Genomic DNA, 27,709 nt, shown 5'->3' with positions numbered 1-27,709 from the left:
TCGTCGTTGACATATCAGTATTCTTCAAAAGGTTCTCTTCTAAGTTCTGTCCTCGAAATATCATCTTCCATCATCTTCTTACTAGTGGGCTCTTCTTGACCTCAATGTGTTCTTCTCCTTCCATTCTTGAATTCTTCATCCAGTCGTGTTACTTCTTATTCGATTTATCCAGGCATGATAAGCAATCTGCCTATATCTCCATTTCTTCTTTGCTCTTGTACCCTTCTTTCTTCAACCTTCATCAGAGATCAAGTCTCCAGTATCCTTCTTTCCTCTCTTGCCACTTCCTTCTGATCACAGAGTCACCTCCACCCATGGCCTCTCATCAATCACTCTCATCTTCATCCTCCTCATCTTCTTTAAGTTCCCAGACATCCCGGTTTTCCTTCCTTCTGGAGTTTTGAATTCATCTTCATCGTCGTTTCTGCTTGTATTCATCTTCATCTCTGATGCCATAATCACCATGCTAGATGATCACTGAAAGCTTCCTTCTCGTAAGGTGGGTGTCTTTTTGCTGAATCCGTATGTGAGAAAGGTGTACTAACATCTGCCATTAGTCTTTCTAACACTACTCTCTAACCCTACTTCGATTAAAAAATGACTATTTTAATCAATTTTCCCCTATATCAAGCCTTTTATATTCCTTTATTGTGAACTATGTTATTTTAGACTGTATAGCCTATGGCTTCCCCCCTTAAATTATTAATATAACCCTAACAACCCCCCCAAAAAAAAAAAAAAAAAAAAAAAAAAAATTTTTTTTTTTTTTTTTTTTCTTCCTCCCCAAAAAATCAAATAAAATCAAATATGAATATTAAAAAATTCAATTAAATGCCTTATTCAAAAACCCTTTAATTAAAAATAAAAACCAATTAAAAACTCAATTAAAAATTATGAATAATTTAAAACCAATTTTTTATTCCTATATTACCAATTTATCAATTAGTGTTGGCTATCTAACCACAACCCATCAACTGCAAGTAAATGCAAGTTAGTCATCTTCAGACTAAAATACCCATAAACAAAGCCTTCTAACCTTACAACCCTTCAATACTCCAATTCCCATCAAACCCCAGTGATACACAGAGCCTCCAAAATGCAATTTTTAATGAAATAGTATTTGCCAAGCCTATGTGAAATTGTCATAACATCACATATTTTGTTAGGATGATTTTGTGTACTAGCCTGATCTGATCCTCTCGTCTGCCTCGTCACACCTTGTCACGTGACGCACACGTCAGCCCCTCCTCTCTCCTGTCGTATCGTATCGTATTGCTCCACTCATATGACAGGAAAAAAACAGAGACACAGAATAACATCTTACTAGTTAATGCAATCCCTGAGTTATTTCAACCATTCAATATTCGTTCGTTCTACATTATTCACTCTAAGACTAAAATCAGAACTACATAGATCGCTCAAAAACATTATTTTATTTTATTTTAACAAAACATTTTTATTTTAATCCGTCATTTAATTCAATGCATTATTCTTCGCCAACATATATTTAATTTATCAATTCAATAGGACACACCACAAGTTTCATCTTTAACCAATCTTTAAACTAGAATACTCGTGCTAAAATCTCTCTGTCTGTGTGCTTCTCCGTCTCCCTGCAGCCCCCAGATGGGACCTATGACCCTAACCAACCATTTTGTTTTGTAGGCTGAGCACAACCGCATGTCGTAGATTTAGTGCCGTAAACCAAAACGTGTCCTAATCTCGTGTCATAAACTCCCCCTTTCTGTAGTGTAGTGTCGCAAAATCATGCACATGCGCACATCCATTCAAAAACACGTTTTCACCGTGGAAGATTTTAGATCTCTCCCCAAACAGACAGAATAACCGTCCAACTGTAACTCTCGTTTTCCCCTCCTAGTCAAACAACATACAGCGCTCACAAAACATACAACCTGACTTACAGACAGTGACAAGTTTAAGAGACTTTAATCCATCGCAATGGAATCTCTAAGGATATCCGTTAGCATGTAGCACGCAACACAATTAGCATGTAGCATTAGCATTTAGCTTAGCCTAAGGTACACTGCGACACAAACCACAATTAGCATGTAGCATTAGCATCCACCTCAGCCACCATGTAGAATGTAGCATGATTCACACTTTAGCCTTACAAAAATTAGCCTTAGCAACGATGTACCACGTGGCCTGAAACAATCAAGCATTAGCTTCAGCCTCTAGCCAACTGCGGCCTACTAGCTATACAAATGAACACCCCGCACCGCGGCCAAATCATCATCATCGCAATTATCTCCGTCTAACTTTTTGTTGCCTTGAAAGATGAATCTCATATCAAGAGGTTATCCCCAACATATCTCCCGTCGGCTATAGAAGAAGTATAACATAAATACAACCATTCACTTCATAATTCCCGCTTAAGGAATCAACCTGACCCAGTCTAACTAAGCCCCGGATTTGTAGCCCACTCCTAAAGAATCGCTTCGGTCCGAGGTCTTTTCCAGATTCACGGTGCCCTAACTATGCAGACGTCTTCCAACATTTATTCTCTACCAATCCATTGTCCTAAACATGCTATTATTCCCCGTTTACCCATCAACCAAATTTAGAAATTTTCAGACTCCTAGTCAACAGCCATAACGCCACCCGAAACACGGTCGTAATGGTACACTCCTCCAGTGTACACAAGCAGTAACAAAACCAACCACTTAGCTGTATGTAGTCGGGTCATGACTCCAAACCGAAGTCAGCTTGAGTTAGTTTGGCGACTCCAAATGCAGCAAAGAAGGACTGCATAACCATCTCCTGGCAAGCTCGCCATTATGTCGTATATGATGAATGGTGGTCATTATTGCTGTCAACAAAAGGAGTCTGCTCATACTGAACATTGATCATAAGGTTTATTCAGATCACAAGCTTCAGCATGGGTGACAGACTCGCGAGGTCTGGAGAGCAGTGTCCTCCCATTCTAGGGGCTGCTCTAACTCTCCGCCGTTCTTCCCCCCTTTATATAGCCTTCCAAGAGTTGAATGGCTCCCTCAACTGTTCAATCCCCGTATCTTACAACCCACTTCCTGTCTGTCATATGTGACGTCACGCCAAAACCTTCCTTCTTGATACCAAAAATCAACCTTCTTTCAGTTCCATTTAAACAACATTTAACACCATCATATTGTCAATACACTACATGTGCCTTTCCCTATTCATGCCCTAGATAGCCGTCCGTTGGGATCTGGTTTGATTAGGGAGGTCACAGCACCACTAAAGATGAAGGCGCAGGGGGGTCATGAAGAGATCATTCAGTTATATCTGATCGACTCTCCTGCGTATCCAGTGGTGCTGGGGCTTCCCTGGTTAATCACACATGACCCCACCATTTCGTGGCAACAGAGGTGTCACGATCGTCGGTGAGAGAGGAGGACCAAGGCGCAGCGTTGAAGGCGAACATATTTATTTATAGAATGATCACACGATCAAAATAACAAAACGATGACGTGACAGTCAATGGTAATACACAAACCAAATACGAACAAGAAACCACAAATAATGAATGCCTAACGGCTACCTAAGTATGACTCCCAATCAGAGACAACGAGCTACAGCCGTCTCTGATTGGGAGCCACCCTGGCCAACATAGATATACAACAACTAGAACATAAACAAATGAAAACTCACACCCTGGCTCAACATACTAGAGTCCCCAGAGCCAGGGCGTGACAAGAGGGCTCTCAAGGAGTGGTCTGACCAGTATGTTGGGCGATGTCTAGGTGTTTCCGTAGGGGCGACCACGGTGGAAAGTCTGAACCAATTGCCCGCATTGCACATTCCTACTGAGTATGAGGATTTGGCACTCGTGTTCAGCAAGGCTAGGGCGACGCGATTGCCACCTCATAGACAGGGGGATTGTGCGATAGACCTCCAGGCAGGCGCTGCGCTTCCACGTAGTCATGTGTATCCTCTGTCTCAAGAGGAGAAGGTGGCTATGGAGACGTACATAGCCGAGTCTCTGAGACAGGGATACATACGGCCCTCCACTTCCCCTGCATCCTCAAGTTTATTTTTTGTGAAGAAGAAGGATGGAGGGTTGCGCCCGTGTATTGATTACCGTAGTCTCAATCAGATCACTGTGAAATACAGTTATCCACTCCCTCTGATTGCGAGTATGACGGAATCATTACACGGAGCGCGTTTCTTCACAAAACTGGATCTCAGGAGCGCCTACAACTTGGTGCGCATTAGGGAGGGAGATGAATGGAAGACAGCATTTAGTACCACCTCGGGTCACTATGAGTATCTCGTCATGCCATACGGGTTAATGAATGCTCCTTCAGTCTTCCAATCCTTTGTGGACGAGATCTTCCGGGATTTGCATGGGCAGGGTGTAGTAGTGTATATTGACGACATACTAGTTTACTCTTCTACACGAGCCGAGCATGTAGCCCTGGTGCGTCGAGTGTTGGGTAGGCTGTTGGAGCATGACTTGTATGTCAAGGCAGAGAAATGTCTGTTTTTCCAGGAGTCCATCTCCTTCCTGGGCCATCGATTGTCCGCGTCAGGGGTGGAGATGGAGATTGACCGCGTTTCAGCCGTGCGTAATTGGCAGACTCCAACCACGGTTAAGGAAGTGCAGCAGTTTTTGGGTTTTGCCAATTACTACTGGAGGTTTATCCGGGGTTTTGGACAGGTAGCAGCTCCCATCACCTCCCTGCTGAAGGGGGGCCCGGTGCGTTTGCAGTGGTCAGCTGAGGCGGACAGGGCGTTTGGTAAACTGAAGGACCTGTTCACCTCTGCTCCGGTGCTGGCGCATCCGGATCCCACTTTAGCGTTCCAGGTGGAGGTGGACGCGTCAGAGGCCGGTATTGGGGCTGTACTGTCTCAACGCTCAGGCACGCCCCCTAAACTCCGGCCCTGCGCTTTTTACTCTAAGAAGCTCAGCCCGGCGGAGCGTAATTATGACGTGGGGGACAGGGAGCTGCTAGCCGTGGTTCAAGCCCTAAAGGTGTGGAGGCATTGGCTTGAGGGGGCTCAACACCCTTTTCTCATTCTGACTGACCATCGTAACCTGGAGTACATCCGGGCAGCTAGGAGACTGAACCCTCGTCAGGCTAGGTGGACCATGTTTCTGGCCCGGTTTGTTTTTAAGCTCACTTACATCCCAGGGTCCCAGAACGGTAAGGCAGGCGCCCTGTCCCGGCGATATGACACAGAGGAGAGGTCCATTGAGCCCACTCCCATACTGCCGGAGTCTTGTCTGGTGGCGCCGGTGGTGTGGGAGGTCGATACGGAAATCGAGCAGGCGTCACGCACCGACCCTACTCCTCCAGAGTGTCCAGTGGGGCGGACGTACGTTCCGCTCGAGATTCGGGATCGTCTCATATATTGGGCTCATACGTCACCCTCCTCTGGACATCCTGGTATTGGCCGGACAGTGCACTGTCTTAGCGAAAAGTACTGGTGGCCAACATTGGCTAAGGACGTGAGGGTTTATGTCTCCTCCTGCTCGGTGTGCGCTCAGTGTAAGGCGCCTAGACACCTGCCCAGGGGGAAGTTACAACCCCTTCCTGTTCCACAACGGCCGTGGTCTCACCTCTCAGTAGACTTTGTCACGGACCTTCCCCCCTCCCAGGGGAATACCACCATTCTGGTCATTGTGGATCGGATCTCTAAAGCTTGTCGTCTCATCCCAATGCCGGGTCTCCCTACTGCCCTACAGACTGCTGAGGCTTTGTTTACCCACGTCTTCCGGCTCTACGGGGTACCTGAGGATATAGTGTCTGATCGAGGTCCCCAATTCACCTCTAGAGTCTGGAGGGCGTTCATGGAACGCTTGGGGGTCTCGGTTAGCCTTACCTCGGGTTTCCACCCTGAGAGTAATGGGCAGGTGGAGAGAGTGAACCAGGATGTGGGTAGGTTTCTGAGATCATATTGCCAGGACCGGCAGGAGGAGTGGTCGGGGTATATCCCCTGGGCGGAGATTGCCCAGAATTATCTTCGCCAGTCCTCTACTAATCTGACCCCTTTCCAGTGTGTGTTGGGGTATCAGCCGGTTCTGGCACCATGGCAGACTCCAGGACAATGAGATACGGGAGACTCCTCCGCCCCCACTGGACATCGAGGGGGCTCCGGCGTACTCAGTCCGGTCCATTGTGGATTCGAGACGTCGGATGGGGGGTCTGCAGTATCTCGTGGAGTGGGAGGGGTACGGTCCGGAGGAACGGTGCTGGGTGCCTAGGAGGGACATTTTAGATCCCTCCCTCCTGACGGAGTTCCACCGGAGTCATCCCACGCGCCCTGCTCCGCGTCCTCCTGGCCGTCCCCGAGGCCGGGGTCGACGCACGGCTGGAGCCGCGCGTCAAGGGGGGGGTACTGTCACGGATGCCGCCTAGGCTGCTCCTCCTCCTTGCTCGGGCAGGCTTCGGCGTTCGTCGTCCCCGGAGTACTAGCTACTACCGTTTGATGTTTTCGATGTTTGTTTTGTCATGCCTAGTTAGTGCACCTGTTTCGTATTCTGTATTGATTATGTCACCTATAAGTTCCCCTATGTTATGTTTGTATTTTGTGTGTTATTGCCCGCTTGTCATGGATGTATAGGTTCGGTACCTTGGCACTTCGTGTTGGTTTTACGCACTTGCGTATTTGTTTCGCCTCTAGTGTATTTTGAGGCCGTTTATTTTGTGTGTACCTTCCGAGGTTATAGTAAAGTCGTTTTGACTTATTCCTCTGTGTCCTGCGTTTGACTCCACCACCGCATCCACATCAGCATTCGTGACAGGAGCCTCTTAAAGAAGAAGTTACAGGTCTGTGAGAGCCAGAAATCTTGCTTGTTTGTAGGTGACCAAATACTTATTTTCCACCATAATTTGCAAATAAATTCATAAAAAATCCTACAATGTGATTTTCTGGATTTTATTTCCTCAATTTGTCTGTCATAGTTGACGTGTACCTATGATGAAAATTACAGGCCTCTCTCATCTTTTTAAGTGGGAGAACTTGCACAATTGGTGGCTGACCAAATACTTTTTTCCCCCACTGTAATTGTGTAATCCTGGGTGTGTGTTCCCAATTTTGTAACCTCCAGAGAACATTCCCCGCTACCGTCATACAACCAAAATAGAAAGTTTGTAGAACGTCATGAAAACCATCCGTTTTAACCTTTAGGGAACATTGGTAACCTCCAGAGAACATTCCCAGAACCTTCAGAGAACGTCCCCAGAACGTTCCTAGCTTTGTAACCTTCAGATAACGTTCCCACAACCAAAAGAGAACGTTCAAATAACGTTAAGAAAAGTAGTTGAATGAACCTTTCGGGAACATTGGTGAAACGTTCCCACAACATTCACCCAAAATGTGTTATCTGGCATAGGCAGTTTTCAATAGGAGAAGTTGCTTTTTATGGGCAGTATTTGAACCCAGGTCTGATACAGCTCCCGAGTGGCGCATTGGTCTAAGGCACTGCATCGCAGTGCTAGCTGTGCCACTAGAGATCCTGGTTCGAATCCAGGCTCTGTCGTAGCCGGCCGTGACCGGGAGACCCATGGGGCGGCGCACAATTGGCCCAGCCTCGTCTAGGGTAGGGGAGGGAATGGCCGGCAGGGATGTAGCTCAGTTGGTAGAGCATGGCGTTTGCAACGCCAGGGTTGTGGGTTCGATTCCCACCGGGGTATGAAAAATTAAATAATATAATGTATGCACTCACTAACTGTAAGTCGCTCTGGATAAGAGCGTCTGCTAAATGACTAAAATGTAAATGTAATTTGATGGGCCATTTGCAACATAGTGTAGCGAATTCACGGGGTAGACCCAACCAGGCCTCGAACCCGGATCTGTCACGCCTACACCTTAACAGTTACGCCAAGAGGTCTGAAACGCTTGACGAGATCGCAAGGTGTTGGGTTAAGGTCACTACACTACTTTCTGATATTTTAAGTTTGCAATCATTGTTGTTGCCCTATATCAGTGGTCACCAACCGGTTGATCTTCAAAGCATTCCTAGTCGATCACCAAACATTTCTGTAGAAAAAGGCTTGCGCTCCTTTTTTTATTATTATTTGTGTTGCGCTGTTGACAGTAGGTGCACTTTATTCAAAAGCCGTGCGCACCAGGTAGGCAAAGTGTTCTCATTTAGAACCATTTCATTCGTCTGAAAAAACAAACTCCGCCTGCATGGCAGACCGGGAGATCTGTGGCTAAATCGAGTTCATCTACTGCGCTGGCCAATCGGATTGCTCAAATCTCTGTTCCCACAGCTTCCACGACCCCGGCCACAGCAAAGTTTGATACTAGCCTACGTGAGATTTCATAACTTGTAAAACCATGAAAAGAGAGAGACTGTCAAATAATACAGCAAAGAGCTGCTGTTTTGATGACTGAGTTAATGTCTACGTTTTTGTTCAACAATTACAAAACATAAAAGTGCTTCTCCCTACTCGCGCTGCAGCTGCAATGAATGAGTCGCCCTACGTTTTTATTATTATTAGCAGCTCGTCGTGTATATTTTAATATTGAGGAATATTTCACTTTCTCTGGTCATAGGAACAACATAAAATTGTGCATGAGGCAGATACGGTGCGACTCGAATTTCGCCATCAGGTGGAAGACAGTGTCTCCTCTTTCTGGTCAGTCTCACCGGAGGAAAGGAAGGAGCGAGCAGGGACCGTGAGAGGCGTACACTCTGCTGCCCTCCCTCCGCTGAGACTAATGTTGTTCAAAACAACTGGGAACTCGGGGAAAAAAATTGATCCAACTGGGAAAAATAGGAAAGGAAACTCGGGCATCTTTCTAGAGCTCCGATTTTCCGACCTGAAGATCACTGACGACATGATTTGGTCTCGTTTTTATTCCAAGTTCCCATTTGTCTTGAAAGCACAATAACCATCAGACGCAGGTACCATCAGTCCAGCAAAATAAAAAAGCTAATTATTTAAATTTATGCTCAGCTGTGCCTCGCAAGTGATACACCAACTGATGTATTTTGTTATCAAAGCTCGAGTTCTTAAATATAATATGGTCTGAGAATACAATATTGGTAGGCCAGGCATATTTCCAATATGCTGTGATAATGTATTAAATATGCCATTTAGCAGACGCTTTTATCCAAAGCGATTTACAGTCATGAGTGCATAAATTTTTTGTGTGTGTATGGGTGGTCCCAGGGATCGAACCCACTACCTTGGCGTTACAAGCGCCGTGATCTACCAGCTGAGCTACAGAGGACCATGTATTGGGCCTACTGCACAAACCTCATTCCTACAGAACTGTTTTTATTAGGTTAATGTTACATTTTTGTTAAGTCATGATTTTAAAAAATCTGATCTGTAGATCTTGTCTTGCTTTTTGACTGCGAAAGTGATCTTGACTCAGAAAAGGTTGGTGATCACTTCCCAATATCATAAGGATTTTTAATGTTTAATTCTACAGTATTTTTCATGGGCTATGGTGACCTATAATTGATTATAAACGGGGTGGTTCGAGCACGCAATACTGATTGGCTGACAGCACTAAAAAGCAATAAATGTATGACAAAACATTTATTTGTACTGCTCTAATTACGTTGGTAACCAGTTTATGATAGCATTAAGGCACCTCTGGGGTTTGTGGTATATGGCCAACATACCACGGCTAGGGGCTCTATCCAGGCACTCTGCTTTGCATCGTGCATAAGAGAAGCCCTTAGCCTTGGTATATTGGCCATATACTACACCCCATCGGGCCTTATTGCTTAATCAGAATTGGACCAGAATATCATTGTGTTTGTCTGGTGTGGGCGCCAGGTAGGCTAGAGTTCGAATCTTAAGTCAGTGAGTGAACTGGCAGCTGGAGGGTAGCTGCTGGCATCTAGTATCAGTTGCAACCAATGATAAACACTGTGTACAAAATATTTTTTCCATAACCATTTTTTATTTTATTTTCAACTGTTTGAAGCTGGTGTACAAAACTGAAAGGAAAAGATGCAAAAATGAAACTGAAGAACAGGAAGCAAAGAAATCACACACATAGAACAAATCTATGCTTCTTAGACTTGCTTTCAATGAGAATGACAGATTTATAGCTCACATTTCTATGTGAATTTGGTCAGGTCACTCAAAGCTTTAATCTTGTACACTGCCAATTATGAAGTTTGTAAAAAGACTTTGATAAGTGCATGTGACATATGAAAAACATTAACGTTTCTCTGGTAAAATATATACACACACTGAATGTACAAAACATTAGGAACACCTGCTCGTTCCATGACATAGACTACCAGGTGAAAGCTATGATCCCTTATTGATCTCTCCTGTTAAATCCACTTCAATCAGTGTAGATGAAGGGTAGGAGACAGATTAAAGAATGATTTTTAAGCCTTGAGACAATTGAGATATGGATTGGGTTTGTGTGTCATTCAGAGGGTGAATGGGCAAGACAAAAGATTTAAGTGCCTTTGAACAGGGTATGGTAGTAGGTGCCAGGCGCACCGGTTTGAGTGTGTCAAGAACTGCAACACTGCTGTGTTTTTCACACTCAAGTGTTTCCTGTGTGTATCAAGAATGGTCCATCACCCAAAGGACATCCAGCCAACAGCATGGCCAGTGGTTGAAAATGGGTCATTGACGAAAGACGACAAAGGAGGCTGACACAACTTGTGCAGAGCAAGTGACGGGCTACAGTTAGTCAACTGACAGTCCAGGACAACATTGGTGCTCAAAGACCCATAGAAGAATGCACAACTCATCGTACTTTGACACGAATAGGGTATGGCAACCGACCTTACAGAGTTCCACTTCTTTCAGCAAAAAACAAGAAACTGAGGTTGCAGTGGGCTAAGGAACGAAAACACTGAACACTGAAGAATTGGAAAAACATTGCCTGGTCTGATGAGTCCCGGTTCCTGCTGTTTCATGCTGATGGGAGGACTAGGGTATGGCGAAAACCAAGAGTACATGCATCCATCATGCCGCGTGTCAACATTGCAGAGTGGTGGTGTTGGTGTGGGGTGTGTTTTCATGGCACACATTGGGCCCCTTGATAAAAGTGGGGCAACATTTGAATGCCACAGGATAGCTGAACATCATTGCCAATCAGGTGCATCCCTTCATGGCAGCAGTGTATCCATCTGCAAATTGATTTTTTTCAGCAGGATAATGCCCCATGCCACAAGGCTAGGATTGTCCAGGAATGTTCACATCTGTATGTTCACATCTGTGGGATAAGATGGAACAAGCTATTTGAAGTAGCGATCCACTACTAGCCAACTTGACACAACTGTGGGAAGCAATGGAGTCAACATGGGCCAGCATCCCTGTGGACCGCTTTGGACACATTGTAGAGTCCATGCCCTGACGAATTGAGGCTGTTCTGAGTGGAAAATGGGGTGCAACTCAATATTAGGAAGGTGTTCCTAATGTTTTGTGCACTCGGTGTATATACGTCATTGGTTGTAACCCGTATCATAGATGCATCTCCTGCCATTCGCTGTGCCGTTGAGCAATGCACTTAACCCCTAAATTGCTGGGGCGCTGCATTGCGGCGGACTATGTTGTCTAATCTCTGATTTTGTTGTCTAATCTCTAAAATGTGTTGGGATAAAGCAAAAATACAAAATAATCTGTGTGCTCTGACAATGGATAAAAAATTAAAAATACATCTTATTATTTTCTTCTTCTACAGTATTCAACATTGTTGATTTGAGCAACAAAAAAAGGAAAACCCATCAACATAGCAATACCACTGTGTTATGACTCTGGCTTTCCGTCATATCCCTAGAAGTAGAATAAATATGTATTTTGTACATTATTTTTCATAAAACCATCATGTCTGCGCAGTTGAGAGATTAACATTTATGGAGAGCAAGACGCATAAAGCACCTACAAAGAAGAATACACACATCTTTGTAAATTAAAGAACAAACTTAAAGTTCCACATCACGGCGTTCAAATGGCTTTGTACTGGCTTCCAATGGGAGGTCCATTCTACCTACTCAATTTCTATGCTTGTAAAAGGTCTAGCTCAACACCGCACGCTCTTGTCGTTCCTTTCTGTAAGCGTACCCGTAGGGTTAGCTAGTGTCCACTCGAAGGGAAAACAACCGGGGAAGATGCCATCAAAGATTATTTTTGAAACCGAAGACATCGGGATGGAAGGTGAACTGGACATTAGTGCGGGCAGTACGACACCCAAAGTAAGTAAAATAGAACACAAATAGCTGGTTGTTTCCGTTTGCTAAAACAGCCGAAACTGCGTTAGCACCGCCTGCTAGCAGCTACCTAGTTACATTCTACAGCCGCGTGGTAGCTAATTTAACGTTATATCATGTCGCCACGAATGTCATATTGCTAATATATTATTGCCATTACGTTAGCTAGAGGTAAGGAAAATACAAGTAGTTCGAGATTTAAATAACTGTCAATCATTGTAGAAAGTAGCTAGTACCGGCACATGGCATTTTCATTGCTACTAGTGCGCAGCCTCGTGCCCATGACACGTGCTCAGTTGATCTTCATAACAGAAGGATCAACGTGCCCCGATGTACTCTGGTACGGTCACAGCCTATCAATTTGTGCTACGTACAGCACTTGATGACGTTGCTCGACATGTTGCCATTCTAATGCCACGTTCAAGACAACTGGGAAGTCGGTAATCTCTGACTTCAGTGCGTTCAAGCAGCTGCGATCTCGGAAAAACGGGTTCCGACTGTTCCCAGTTGCTTACATGCTAGTGTGAACTAGGAAACTCAGAAATTGACTAGTTGTTGTTACGCACGTGCCGCGTTCAACCAGTTTTAAGTCGGACATTTCCTAGATTCCCAGTTCCAACTAGCACGTGAATGCAGCATACCTAGCTAGTCAGCTTTGAACTTGTAACAATGTATCCAATACAGTATGTCAATAATGATCAATCTATCTCTCTACTTAGGTTCTAGTTCACTAGCACTGTTATGTGGTAAGAAATGTAGCTATACATTGATATAGCTTGCTACTATTCTTTCCCCTTCAACTAATGTATGGTGCACTATGTTTGGTTTGTAGAAAGTAAAGGAGAAGAAGACCAAGGAGGGAAAGAAAATCAAGAAACAGAAAACGGTTATTGAAGAGGAGCCTGACTGTGAACCTCCTGCTCCCAAGAAGAAGAAGAAGAAAGAAAAAGTGGGCAAAGCAAACGAGGACGTGAACAAATCCATTGATGTTAATGGAAATGTTGAATCACCTTTGAAGAACAACGCATCTCATTCCAATGAGGAGTCTGCAGACAATGACAAAGCAACTGAGGTAACTTATAGTACATAGTGTTTTGATAAAACATTCCTACACTCAGTACTGCATTACAATGGATGGGTATTGATTTTTTTTTATATCTACATTTACATTTGAGTCATTTAGCAGACGCTCTTATCCAGAGCGACTTACAGTTAGTGAGTGCATACATTTTTGTACTGGTCTCCAGTGGGAATTGAACCCACAACCCTGGCGTTGCAAGCGCCATGCTCTACCAACTGAGCTACACAGGATATCTCTTATAATATAATAATAATATGCCATTTAGCAGACACTTTTATCCAAAGCGACTTACAGTCATGCGTGCATACATTTTTACGATGGGTGGTCCCGGGGATGGAATCCACTACCCTGGCGTTACAAGCGCCATGCTCTACCAATTGAGCTACAGAGGACCACTATTTATTTTTGTTCGTCTTAAGATAGGAATTATTATAATCATTTTATAATTTTTACATTTACGTCATTTAGCAGACGCTCTTATCCAGAGCGACTTACAAATTGGTGCATTCACCTTATAGCCAGTGGGATAACCACTTTACAATGTTTTTTTTTTTTTTTGGGGGGGGGGGGGGGGGGTAGAAGGATTACTTTATCCTATCCCAGGTATTCCTTAAAGAGGTGGGGTTTCAAATGTCTCCGGAAGGTGGTGAGTGACTCCGCTGTCCTGGCGTCGTGAGGGAGCTTGTTCCACCATTGGGGTGCCAGAGCAGCGAACAGTTTTGACTGGGCTGAGCGGGAACTGTGCTTCAGCAGAGGTAGGGGAGCCAGCAGGCCAGAGGTGGATGAACGCAATGCCCTCGTTTGGGTGTAGGGACTGATCAGAGCCTGAAGGTACGGAGGTGCCGTTCCCCTCACAGCTCCGTAGGCAAGCACCATGGTTTGTAGCAGATGCGAGCTTCAACTGGAAGCCAGTGGAGTGTGCGGAGGAGCGGGGTGACGTGAGAGAACTTGGGAAGGTTGAACACCAGACGGGATGCGGCATTCTGGATGAGTTGTAGGGGTTTAATGGCACAGGCAGGGAGCCCAGCCAACAGCAAGTTGCAGTAATCCAGACAGGAGATGACAAGTGCCTGGATTAGGACCTGTGCCGCTTCCTGTGTAAGGCAGGGTCGTACTCTCCGAATGTTGTAGAGCATGAACCTACAGAATCGGGTCACCGCCTTGATGTTAGCGGAGAACGACAGGGTGTTGTCCAGGGTCACGCCAAGGCTCTTCGCACTCTGGGAGGAGGACACAACAGAGTTGTCAACCGTGATGGCGAGATCATGGAACGGGCAGTCCTTCCCCGGGAGGAAGAACAGCTCCGTCTTGCCAAGGTTCAGCTTGAGGTGGTGATCCGTCATCCATACTGATATGTCTGCCAGACATGCAGAGATGCGATTCGCCACCTGGTTATCAGAAGGGGGAAAGGAGAAGATTAGTTGTGTGTCGTCTGCGTAGCAATGATAGGAGAGGCCATGTGAGGATATGACAGAGCCAAGTGACTTGGTGTATAGCGAGAATAGGAGAGGGCCTAGAACTGAGCCCTGGGGGACACCAGTGTTGAGAGCATGTGGTGCGGAGACAGCTTCTCGCCACGCCACTTGGTAGGAGCGACCGGTCAGGTAGGACGCAATCCAAGAGTGAGCCGCGCCGGAGATGCCCAGCTCGGAGAGGGTGGAGAGGAGGATCTGATGGTTCACAGTATCAAAGGCAGCAGACAGGTCTAGAAGGACAAGAGCAGAGGAGAGAGAGTTAGCTTTAGCAGTAAGGAGAGCCTCCGTGACACAGAGAAGAGCAGTCTCAGTTGAATGACCAGTCTTGAAACCTGACTGGTTTGGATCAAGAAGGTCATTCTGAGAGAGATAGCAAGAGAGTTGGCTAAAGACGGCACGCTCAATAGTTTTGGAGAGAAAAGAAAGAAGGGATACTGGTCTGTAGTTGTTGACATCAGAGGGATCGAGTGTTGGTTTTTTGAGAAGGGGTGCAACTCTCGCTCTCTTGAAGACGGAAGGGACATAGCCAGCGGTCAAGGATGAGTTGATCAGCGAGGTGAGGTAAGGGAGAAGGTCACCGGAGATGGTCTGGAGAAGAGAGGAGGGGATAGGGTCAAGCGGGCAGGTTGTTGGGCGGCCGGCCGTCACAAGTCGCAAGATTTTATCTGGAGAGAGAGGGGAGAAAGAAGTCAAAGCATAGGGTAGGGCAGTGTGAGCAGGACCAGCAGTGTCATTTGACTTAACAAACGAGGATCGGATGTCGTCAACCTTCTTTTCAAAATGTTTGACGAAGTCATCCACAGAGAGGGAGGAGGGGGGGAGGGGGAGGAGGATTCAGCAGGGAGGAGAAGGTGGCAAAGAGCTTCCTAGGGTTAGAGGCAGATGCTTGGAATTTAGAGTGGTAGAAAGTGGCCTTAGCAGCAGAAACAGATGAAGAAAATGTAGAGAGGAGGGAGTGAAAAGATGCCAGGTCCGCAGGGAGTCTAGTTTTCCTCCATTTCCGCTCAGCTGCCTGGAGCCCTGTTCTGTGAGCTCGCAATGAGTCATCAAGCCACGGAGCTGAAGGGGAGGACCGAGCCGGCCGGGAGGATAGGGGACATAGAGAGTCAAAGGATGCAGAAAGGGAGGAGAGGAGGGATGAGGAGGCAGAATCAGGAGATTGGAGGGAGAAGGATTGAGCAGAGGGAAGAGATGATAGGATGGAAGAGGAGAGAGTAGCGGGAGAGAGAGAGCGAAGGTTGCGACGGCGCATTACCATCTGAGTAGGGGCAGAGTGAGTAGTGTTGGAGGAGAGCGAGAGAGAAAAGGATACAAAGTAGTGGTCGGAGACATGAGGGGAGTTGCAGTGAGATTAGTAGAAGAACAGCATCTAGTAAAGATGAGGTCAAGCGTATTGCCTGCCTTGTGAGTAGGGGGGGACGGTGAGAGGGTGAGGTCAAAAGAGGAGAGGAGTGGAACGAAGGAGGCAGAGAGAAATGAGTCAAAGGTAGACGTAGGGAGGTTGAAGTCCCCCAGAACTGTGAGGGGTGAGCCATCCTCAGGAAAGGAACTTATCAAGGCGTCAAGCTCATTGATGAACTCTCCAAGGGAACCTGGAGGGCGATAGATGACAAGGATATTAAGCTTAAATGGGCTAGTGACTGTGACAGCATGGAATTCAAATGAGGAGATAGACAGATGGGTCAGGGGAAAAATAGAGAATGTCCACTTGGGAGAGATGAGGATTCCTGTGCCACCACCCCGCTGACCAGATGCTCTCGGGGTATGCGAGAACACATGGTCAGACGAGGAGAGAGCAGTAGGAGTAGCAGTGTTTTCAGTGGTAATCCATGTTTCCGTCAGCGCCAAGAAGTCGAGGGACTGGAGGGTAGCATAGGCTGAGATGAACTCTGCCTTGTTGGCAGCAGAACGGCAGTTCCAGAGGCTGCCTGAGACCTGGAACTCCACGTGGGTGGTGTGTGCAGGGACCACCAGGTTAGAGAGGCAGCAGCCACGCGGTGTAATAATCAAATGTTCATCGGTAATTACCATGGCAAGGCATCTTTTTAACATGTCCCATTTTGTCATTACCAACAGAAGAAGAAGAAGAAGAAGAAAAAGACGTCAGAAGAAGTAGTCAACGGAGTGTTGCCTGAGACTACCAAGCTGATCGCACAAACTAATGGACATTCCACAGCGACAACTCCAGCACAATCAAGCAAAGACTCCGGCAGTGACGGTGAAAAAGAAACCGTGAGTCTTTCCCAGTGATGTTCTCATTCAGTGAAGATGTACCATGGTGGTTTGTGGAAAAACGATTTAAAGGAGTTTAAGAACATTGTATTTCTTTTCTTTTTTCATGCCATTAGGAGACACCAGAACAAAAAGAGGGAGCCTTTTCAAACTTCAGAATCTCCCCCAACACCATCAAACTACTTCAAGGTATTTTTCCTTATTTGTCAATTTTCATGCAACAAAAATGCTGTTTGAGTTGTTACCTATTTTTAAAGGTGCAATCTATTATTTAAAGGGATATTTCTGGATTTTTGCAGTGAAGCCCTTTATCTACTTCCACAGAGTCAGATGAACTCATGGATACAATTTTTTTATCTCTTCATCCAGTATGAAGGAAGTTAGAGGTAGTTTCGCGAGCCAATGCTAACTAGCATTAGCACAATGACTGGAAGTATATTCTATCTTTTGCGCGATTGTGCTAATGCTATTTAGCAACTTCCTTCAAACTGCACGCAGACATAAAAATCCATAAATTCATCTGACTCTGGGGAAGTAGATAAAGGGATTAATTGCCAAAATCCTGAAGTATCCCTTTCATTTCTGGTAAAACAACTTTAATCCACTTTAACCTAAATTTTAACCATTTATTTCCCCCCTAGCACGAGGCATATCTTACCTCTTTGACATCCAAACCCAAACCTTCAATTCAGTGTATGAGGGAAAGGATGTAATTGGTCAGGCAAGAACAGGCACTGGCAAAACATTAGCTTTTGCCATTCCGCTGATCGAGAAAATCCAAAATGACCCGGATGACAAGAGGAGGGGCAGAGCCCCAAAGGTAGGTCTGCTGCAGATACTGTCATAAAATATTCAGCATTTGCTGTTAGTGCTAAGATACTGTCAATTACATATTATAAACTGGGTAATTTGGGTCCTGGATGCTGATTGGCTGAAACAGCATTCCAACCTGGATGCTGAAACAGCATTCCACAGTTGACTTTTTCCACATTTTGTTGTTACAGACTGAATTTAAAAATGATTAAATTGAGTTTTTTTTCTCACTTGCCTACACACAATACCCCATCATGTCAAAGTGGAATAAAGTTTTTTGAAAATTTTACAAATAAATTAAAAATGAAAAGCTGATATGTCTTTAGTCAATGGCAAGCCTAAATAAGTTCTGGAGTAAAAATGTGCTTAACAAGTCAAATAAATTGCATGGACTCACTGTGTGCAATAATAGTGTTTAACATGATTTTTGAATGACTACCTCATCTCTGTACCCCACACATACAGTGAGGGAAAAAAGTATTTGATCCCCTGCTGATTGTGTACGTTTGCCCATTGACAAAGAAATTATCAGTCTATAATTTTAATGGTAGGTTTATTTGAACAGTGAGAGACAGAAACAACAAAAAAATCCAGAAAAACGCATGTCAAAAATTTTATACATTGATTTGCATTATAATGAGAGAAATAAGTATTTGACCCCCCAATTTATAACATTTTTGACATGTTTTCTTCTGGATTTTTGTTGTTGTTATTCTGTCTCTCACTGTTCAAATAAACCTACCATTAAAATTATAGACTGATCATGTCTTTGTCAGTGGGCAAACGTACAAAATCAGCAGGGGATCAAATACTTTTTTCCCTCACTGTACAATTATCTGTAAGGTCCCCCAGGCGATCAGTGAATTTCAAACACAGATTCAACCACAATGACCAGGGATGTTTTCCAATGCCTCCCAAAAAAGGGCGCCTATTGATAGATAAAAAAGCAGACATTGGATATCACTTTGAGCATGGTGAAGTTATTAATTACACCTTCAATGGTGTATCAATACACCTAGTCACTACAAAGATGCAGGCGTCCTTCCTAACTCAGTTGCCGGAGAGGAAGGAAACCGCTCAGGGATTTCACCATGAGGCCAATTGTGACTTTAAAACAGTTACAGAGTTTAATGGCTGTGAAAGGAGAACTGAGGATGGATCAACAACATTGTAGTTACTCCACAATACTAACCTAATTGATGGAGCTAAAAGAAGGAAGCCTGTACAGAATAAAAATATTCCAAAACATGCATCCTGTTTGCAACAAGGCACTAAAGTAATACTGCAAAAAATGTGGCAAAGCAATTCACTTTTTGTCCTGAATACAATGTGTTATGTTTGGGGCAAATCCAATACAACACATTACTGAGTATCACTCTCCATATTTTCAAGCATAGTGGTGGCTGCAGCATGTTATGGGTATGCTTGTAATCGTTAAGGACTGGGGAGTTTTGCAGGATAAAAAGAAACGGAATAGAGCTAAGCACAGGAAAAATCCTAGAGGAAAACCTGGTTCAGTCTGCTTCCACCAGACACTGGGAGATGAATTGGCCTTTCAGCAGGACAATGACCTAAAACACAAGGCCAAATATACACTGGAGTTGCTTACCAAGACGACATTGAATGTTCCTGAGTTGCAGAGTTACAGTTTTGACTTGAATCTGCTTGAAAATCTATGGCAAGACATGAAAATGGTTGTCTAACAATGATAAACAACCAATTTGACAGAGCTTGAAGAATTTAGGAAAGAATAATGGGCAAATATTGTACAATCCAGGTATGCAAAGCTCTTAGATTTACCCAGAAAGACTCAGCTGTAATCGCTGCCAAAGGTGATAAGATGTATTGACTCGAGTGTGAATACTTCTGTAAATTTGATTTCTGTATTTCATTTTCAATAAAGTGAAAACAACATGTTTTCACTTTGTCATTATGGGGTATTGTGTGTAGATGGGTGAGGGGGAAAAATATATTTAATCATTTTTGAATTCGGGCTGTAACACAACAAAATGTGGAATAAGTCAAGGAGTATGAATACTTTCTGAAGGCACTGTATATCGGACTATATACAACGTGTATGAAGCAAATCTACTTGTTTGCTGTTATATTCATGTTGGTAACCGGTTTATAATTGCAATAAGGCAGTTATCTGTTTTAATTTTGGGGGGTATATGGCTTATTATTGCTTAAGTATAGTTTTGTGGAGCATGCATAATCTGTTGTCCAAAATGCTTCTGGAATGCTTGATGTTTTTTTTCTCATCATTAACCGTTTCCCCTTTTGTTAGGTTCTGTGCCTTGCTCCAACGAGAGAATTGGCTATTCAAGTATCCAAGGATTTCAAGGACATGACAAAGAAACTGTCTGTTACCTGTTTCTATGGTGGGAGCTCCTACAACCCTCAACGTGAGTAGTATTCCTACAATTGATATGGTACAAAAATTCGGCTTCATTGCAAAGTGCTTATTATTTACGAGTGGCTGCGGATCCAACCTTTCAGAACCTTTCCTCCCAACAGCTAAAAGTCCCGAAGCCTCTGCGCATGTGCCGGACCCTCACTCTACACAGTCTCCGCTCCACTCGTAGAGAAATCAAATATTATTTGTCACATGTGCCCAATAAAACAGGTGTAGACCTTAGCGTGAAATGCTTACTTACAGTGAAGGAAAAAAGTATTTGATCCCCTGCTGATTTTGTACGTTTTCCCACTGACAAAGAAGTTATCAGTCTATAATTTTAATGGTAGATTTATTTGAACAGTGAGACACAGAATAACAACAAAAAAATCCAGAAAAACGCATGTCAAAAATGTTATAAATTGATTTGCATTTTAATGAGGGAAATAAGTATTTGACCCCCTCTCAATCAGAAAGATTTCTGGCTCCCAGGTGTCTTTTATACAGGTAACGAGCTGATATTAGGAGCACACTTTTAAAGGGAGTGCTCCTAATCTCAGTTTGTTACCTGTATAAAAGACACCTGTCCACAGAAGCAATCAATCAATCAGATTCCAAACTCTCCACCATGGCCAAGACCAAAGAGCTCTCCAAGGATGTCAGCGACAAGATTGTAGACCTACACAAGGCTGGAATGGGCTACAAGACCATCGCCAAGCAGCTTGGTGAGAAGGTGACAACAGTTGGTGCGATTATTCGCAAATGGAAGAAACACAAAATAACTGTCAATCTCCCTCGGCCTGGGGCTCCTTGCAAGATCTCACCTCGTGGAGTTGCAATGATCATGAGAACGGTGAGGAATCAGCCCAGAACTACACGGGAGGATCTTGTCAATGATCTCAAGGCAACTGGGACCATAGTCACCAAGAAAACAATTGGTAACATACTACGCCGTGAAGGACAGAAATCCTGCAGCGCCCGCAAGGCTCAAGAAAGCACATATACAGGGCCGTCTGAAGTTTGCCAATGAACATCTGAATGATTCAGAGGAGAACTGGGTGAAAGTGTTGTGGTCAGATGAGACCAAAATCGAGCTCTTTGGCATCAACTCAACTCGCCGTGTTTGGAGGAGGAGGAATGCTGCCTATGACCCCAAGAACACCATCCCCACCGTCAAACATGGAGGTGGAAACATTATGCTTTGGGGGTGTTTTTCTGCTAAGGGGACAGGACAACTTCACCGCATCAAAGGGACGATGGACGGGGCCATGTACCGTCAAATCTTGAGTGAGAACCTCCTTCCCTCAGCCAGGGCATTGAAAATGGGTTGTGGATGGGTATTCCAGCATGACAATGACGCAAAACACACGGCCAAGGCAACAAAGGAGTGGCTCAAGAAGAAGCACATTAAGGTCCTGGAGCGGCCTAGCCAGTCTCCAGACCTTAATCCCATAGAAAATCTGTGGAGGGAGCTGAAGGTTCGAGTTGCCAAACGTCAGCCTCGAAACCTTAATGACTTGTAGAAGATCTGCAAAGAGGAGTGGGACAAAATCCCTCCTGAGATGTGTGCAAACCTGGTGGCCAACTACAAGACACGTCTGACCTCTGTGATTGCCAACAAGGGTTTTGCCACCAAGTACTAAGTCATGTTTTGCAGAGGGGTCAAATACTTATTTCCCTCATTAAAATGCAAATCAATATATAACATTTTTGACATGCGTTTTTCTGGATTTTTTTGTTTGTTATTCTGTCTCTCACTGTTCAAATAAACCTACCATTAAAATTATATATAATTTATTTGTCAGTGGGCAAACATACAAAATCAGCAGGGGATCAAATACTTTTTTCACTCACTGTACAAGCCCTTAAGCAACAATGCAGTTCAAGAAATAGTTAAGAACATTTACTAAATAAAGTAAAGTTTAAAAAAAGAACAAAAAAAGAAAAGTAGCTCAAGAAAATGACATAACAATAACGAGGCTATATACAGGGGGTACCGGTACCGAGTCAATGTGCGGGGGTACAGGTTAGTCGAGGTAATTTGTAAAGTGACTGAGTAGATAATAAACAGCGAGTAGCAGCAGTGTACTGGTGGGGGTGGGGGGGGCATTTGATTAATTGTTCAGCAGTCTTATGGCTTGGGGGTAGAAGCTGTTAATGAGCCTTTTGGTCCTAGACTTGGCGCTCCGGTTGCCATGCGGTAGCAGAGAGAACAGTCTGACTTGGTTGACTGGATTCTGACAATTTCTTTGGCCCTTCCTGACACCGCCTAGTATATAGGTCCTGGATGTCAAGAAGCTTGGCCCCAGTGATGTACTGGGCCGTATGCACTACCCTCTGTAGCACCTTACGGTCAGATGCCGAGCAGTTGCCATACCAGGCAGTGATGCAACCGGTCAGGATGCTCTCGATGGTGCAGCTGTAGAACGTTTTGAGGATCTGGGGACCCATGCCAAATCTTTTCAGTCTCCTGAGGGGGAAAATGTGTTGTCGTGCCCTCTTCACAACTGTCTTGGTGTGTTTGGACCATGATAGTTTGTTGGTGATGTGGACAGCAAGGAACTTGAAACTCTTGACCCGCTCCACTTCATCCCCGTCGATGTTAATGGAGGCCTGTTCGGCTCTCCTTTTCCTATAGTCCACGATCAGCTCCTTTGTCTTGCTCACGTTGAGGGAGAGGTTGTTGTCCTGGCACCACACTGCCAGGTCTCTGACCTCCTCCCTATAGGCCGTCTCATCGTTGTCGGTGATCAGGCCTACCACTGTTGTGTCGTCAGCAAACTTAATGATGGTGTTGGAGTCGTGCTTGGCCACGCAGTCGTGGTTGAACAGGGAGTACAGGAGGGGACTAAGCACGCACCCCTGAGGGGCCCCAGTGTTGAGGATCGGCGTGGCAGATGTGTTGTTGCCTACCCTTACCACCTGGAGGCGGCCCATCAGGAAGTCCAGGATCCAGTTGCATAGGGAGGTGTTTAGTCCCAGGGTCCTTAGCTTAGTGATGAGCATTGTGGGCACTATGGTGTTGAACGCTGAGCTGTAGTCAATGAACAGCATTCTCACATAGGAGTTCCTTTTGTCCCGGTGGGAAAGGGCAGTGTGGAGTGCGATTGAGATTGCGTCATCTGTGGATCTGTTGGAGCGGTATGCGAATTGGAGTGGGTCTAGGGTTTCCGGCATGATGGTGTTGATGTGGCCATGACCAGCCTTTCAAAGCACTTCATGGCTACTGACGTGAACAGTCTACTCTGGCGAATGGTGCTCATTTATTAAAGTTAGATCAAAGCTTAATAAAGATCACAGAATGATAGTATTCTACATAGCAGAACAGGATATAATACCATAGTATAATGTTACTGTAAGACAAAAAACATCACCTAATTTCTTATGTTTGTGTGAATTGGCGCATTTTTCTCTCATGTGGCCAAAACACAACAGCGCGCGAGGCAAAATATGTGCTTTGATTGAAACTAAACAGGTAGGCTATGCTACAGTATAACACCATCTGCTCTAAAATTCACTCACTGCACATAATTCAAAACAACATTGTAGGCTACTTTGAATTTGTAGCTTATAGCTAAAGATCTAAGTGCATATCCCCATGAAACTGATTGAGATCAAATGGTTGATATGCAGATGCTGCATGGATGTTTCACCGGTAAAATTTGAAGAATTATCATTCATGATTGACAGTGAGAAATGTGAAGCGAGGTTCTCTAACGGAAGAGCCGAAGGAATGTGCGCAAAGTACAGAATCCCACACATGCGCATAAGCCACAGGACCCCCAGCCGCCGGGAAGCGGGTTCCAGAAAAGTCGATCCTCAGCCTTAGTTTTTCGGTGAAAAGTAATTCTGTAAATTGCATACAGTTAAGTTGATCATATTTGTGGAAATCTTTTTTTTTTCTCAGTTGATGCAATCCGCAGTGGCATCGATGTCCTAGTGGGAACTCCAGGTCGTATCAAGGACCATCTACAGAATAACAAACTGGACCTGTCTCAATTGAAGCACGTTGTATTAGATGAAGTGGACCAAATGCTTGATATGGGCTTTGCAGAACAGGTGGAGGAGATACTTTCTGCGTCTTACCAAAAAGGTAACGAGACATTTTCATATGGGATTGATTGATTGATTTAGGCCATATACTGTAGGTTTACCTTGGGTTGGATGGGAGGCCTTGATAGTATACCTCATCAATAGTACTGAGTCAGACAAGAGTAAATGCACACAACTGATCCAATGTTTTCTGTGTGCAGACTCTGAGAGCAACCCCCAGACCCTGCTCTTCTCTGCCACATGCCCACCATGGGTGTATGTTGTGGCAAAGAAGTACATGAGGCCAACCTATGAGCATGTGGACCTCATTGGCAAAAAGACCCAGAAAGCTGCCACCACAGTAGAGGTAATAAAGAAAATATATGTTATGCTTTCCACAAATGATGTTTTATTTTTTGATTGACAATGGTTTCCACTTCAGATTAAATTCAGATGAAAATGTTGATCTTTGAAATGTACATTTTAGAAAACAAATGTATAATTTATGCTTTTTTCTATTGAGTAACGTAAAGCCACCAGGCTGCTATAATACTTCCATAGTAGTTGCATGATTCTTAAGAAATGCACAACAAATTTCTTAAATATCATACTTGTTGAACCAGTTTCTTCTGGCTAAAGCTACGTGAGCCTTAAACACATAATTACTGTATCCCCCTTGTACGATTCTAGTTTCTACTTGGTTGTAATCCAGCAATAAAGATCAAGTTATGTCTTACCTGGAAGTAACTTGGCACTCTCTTGTGCCAAAAACAACAACACATTTATGCCACTTCTGATGCTCACACGCAAACCAGTTTCCATATAGCAGAGATAATTAACCTGCCTACTCTGCATCTACCTTATACTGTGGTTCACTCAGGCCTACTAAACATAGTAGTTTTCACACTTATCAGCACTAAAAGCATTAAAAGTCCTGTCTCTTCCTCCCCACCCAGCACCTTGCCATTGCGTGTCACTGGTCCCAGAGGGCTGCAGTCATTGGGGATGTGGTCCAGGTGTACAGTGGCAGCCACGGCCGCACCATCGTCTTCTGTGAGACCAAGAAGGATGCCAACGAGTTGTCAATGAACGCCTCCATAAAACAGGTACCAGAAACCTGCCATAGCAGTTTTTTTTGTTGTTGTTGACATTTTGTTACACAGTGCATACAGAACATTTGTGAGGTATGACATTGATACCAGGATAAACATGGAAGGTTAGACTTGAGATGTGAAATTACATTGAAAATGAAGTGAGGTAGTTGACTGTATTTCTGTGTTCATTGGCTTATTATCTGACTGATTGTGATACATGTTGAATGTTACAGAGTTCCCAGTCACTTCATGGGGATATTCCTCAGAAGCAGAGGGAGATCACATTGAAAGGCTTCAGAAGTGGCACCTTTGAGGTCTTAGTGGCCACCAACGTTGCTGCTCGTGGGTTGGACATCCCAGAGGTAGACCTGGTCGTGCAGTGCTCACCCCCAAAGGTAGACAAATACTTTGATAACACTGTTAGTTGGTCTTATACCTGTGTAGTAACACTAATTGATCTAGCAAGAACAATAATGTATTAAAACATGAACGTTGCTTTGACCCTCTACCAGGATGTGGAGTCATACATTCACCGGTCAGGTCGCACTGGTAGGGCTGGCAGGACAGGCGTCTGCATCTGTTTCTACCAACGCAAAGAGGAAGACCAGCTCCGATACGTAGAGCAGAAAGCAGGCATCACATTTAAGCGAGTTGGAGTGCCCACTGCCAATGACATCATCAAATCCTCCAGTAAAGATGCAGTGAGGTTTTTAGACTCTGTGCCTCCCCAAGCCATTGAGTACTTCCGTGTGTCTGCTACCAAGCTGATTGAGGAGCGTGGAGCCGTGGATGCCCTGGCTGCCGCCCTGGCACACATATCAGGTGCCACTGCACTGGAGCAGAGGTCCCTCCTCAACTCTGACGCTGTGAGTGTTCAGGCTCTACTAACTCACACATTCAGTGCTATTTATATGTAGCAATTGAATAATGAATGATGTGTAAATGCCCTGAATGGTTTAAAATGCATCTTGAATGGTTTGAACTTCTATTTAATGTTTATTATTCAAACCTTCCAGGGCTACACCACAATGACAATGAACTGCTCCCAGGAGCTGCAAAACATTGGCTGTGCTTGGCGTGGTCTAAAGGAGCAACTGGGAGAGGAGATTGACAACATGATCCGCGGGATGACCTTCCTCAAGGGAAAAATGGTACGCTTGTCATTTAATGTGCCTCAGTTCGGGAGGGAACAGGTGACGTCTGTTTTCACCTTTGAAATGAAACCACCCTCCTTCACTGTTGGTACTATAATGACAATACTATTGAGACTCTGTAATTGACTTGCCTAATGTTAAGGGAAAATATTATGGTTCAAACGCTGACTGAACTTTGGTTTTGTTTTGCAGGGAGTCTGTTTTGATGTTCCGGCTGACAAAGTAAAGGAGTACCAAGTAAGTAGAAAGCAGAGATACCTTTCCTCTTAACTGTGAGCAATTGGACACATGTGAAAGGCTTGGTGTAAGGTGATTCAAAGCTAAGGGGAGCAATTATCCAAGCCCATTTTTCAAACTGCATTTTCATTGTTTGGAGTATTATTTCCCCAGCCATACTGTCAAGCTTTGTCAGAGTGATGCTACTGCCTCAAATTTCATAACAAAAGCAATCCCTCACATCATTGTTTTTTTTGTTGTTTTTTTAACAAATGCTTGTTCATTAAGGACACAGTAGATAATGTGGTTAGTAACACAGAGACACTATTGTACTTGTGGTGACCACTCCAGTTTTCTTTTCCTCAGGATGCGTGGCAGGATGGTAGACGTTGGCAGCTGTCAATCGCCACAGAGCTCCCTGAGCTGGAGGAGAAACAGCGCATGGGTGGTGACCGCGGCGACCGTGGATACGGACGCTCCTTCGGTGGAAGTGGCGGTGGAGGACGGGGAGGTGGCCGTGGCTTCAGAAACGGTGGTGGTGGTGGCAACTGGAGAGGAGGTGGAGGCAGTCATAAACGCAGCTTCAGCAGTGCATTTGATTATTGACCACAGACTTCCGTTCTCTGGACTGATGACATGGCTGTCTGTCTGTTTCCTGCACACCAAGCTGGCGGTTTTTACTGGTGTTTGGGGGACTGGCTAACCCTGCGCCCAAAAGTATATCCACCAAATATGTACGAGCTGATTGCTTTGCAATTATATATTTAACTATCTGTACTTGATAAACCCATTCATTGGAATGAGATGTTTTTTCATTAAAGGTGGTCTGAGGAATGAAATGGTTGTCTTTATTTTATTTTTACCTGCTCCTTTTTTTCCTAAAGAAATAAATTCCTCCATGGACATTGCTTCATGTATCTTGAAAGGCATTTCCTGAGATGCTGTGCTAATACTCTCAATTTAAGAAGTTTCTAGAAAAATGTGTAGTTATAATGAAAACAACTTTAAACATAGGCCTTTTGTCAATTAAGTTTAATAAAAGGCAAACATTTTAGGGGGAAAAAATCTA

The 27,709-nt window shown here is 44.4% G+C and overlaps 1 protein-coding gene across 1 annotated transcript; it reads left to right on the top strand.

Annotated features, from left to right (window-relative positions):
• Window positions 1-11,949: 11,949 nt before the first annotated feature.
• LOC311128404 (nucleolar RNA helicase 2-like) lies at window positions 11,950-27,479 on the top strand. The gene is made up of 14 exons (XM_084160524.1): window positions 11,950-12,133; window positions 12,981-13,220; window positions 16,781-16,936; window positions 17,053-17,125; window positions 17,578-17,756; window positions 20,037-20,154; window positions 24,052-24,237; window positions 24,398-24,543; window positions 25,133-25,282; window positions 25,504-25,665; window positions 25,783-26,136; window positions 26,287-26,421; window positions 26,617-26,661; window positions 27,007-27,479. The coding sequence occupies exons 1-14, from the start codon at window positions 12,050-12,052 to the stop codon at window positions 27,244-27,246; spliced, it is 2,268 nt and encodes a 755-aa protein (XP_084016650.1). The 5' UTR covers window positions 11,950-12,049; the 3' UTR covers window positions 27,247-27,479.
• The last annotated feature ends 230 nt before the right edge of the window (window positions 27,480-27,709 follow it).

The sequence above is a fragment of the Coregonus lavaretus genome (assembly GCF_964263955.1).
Source record: "Coregonus lavaretus genome assembly, chromosome: 1".
Lineage (NCBI taxonomy): Eukaryota > Metazoa > Chordata > Actinopteri > Salmoniformes > Salmonidae > Coregonus > Coregonus lavaretus.
Note: the sequence above shows the minus strand (reverse complement) of the source record. Positions and strands in the feature narration are given on the sequence as shown.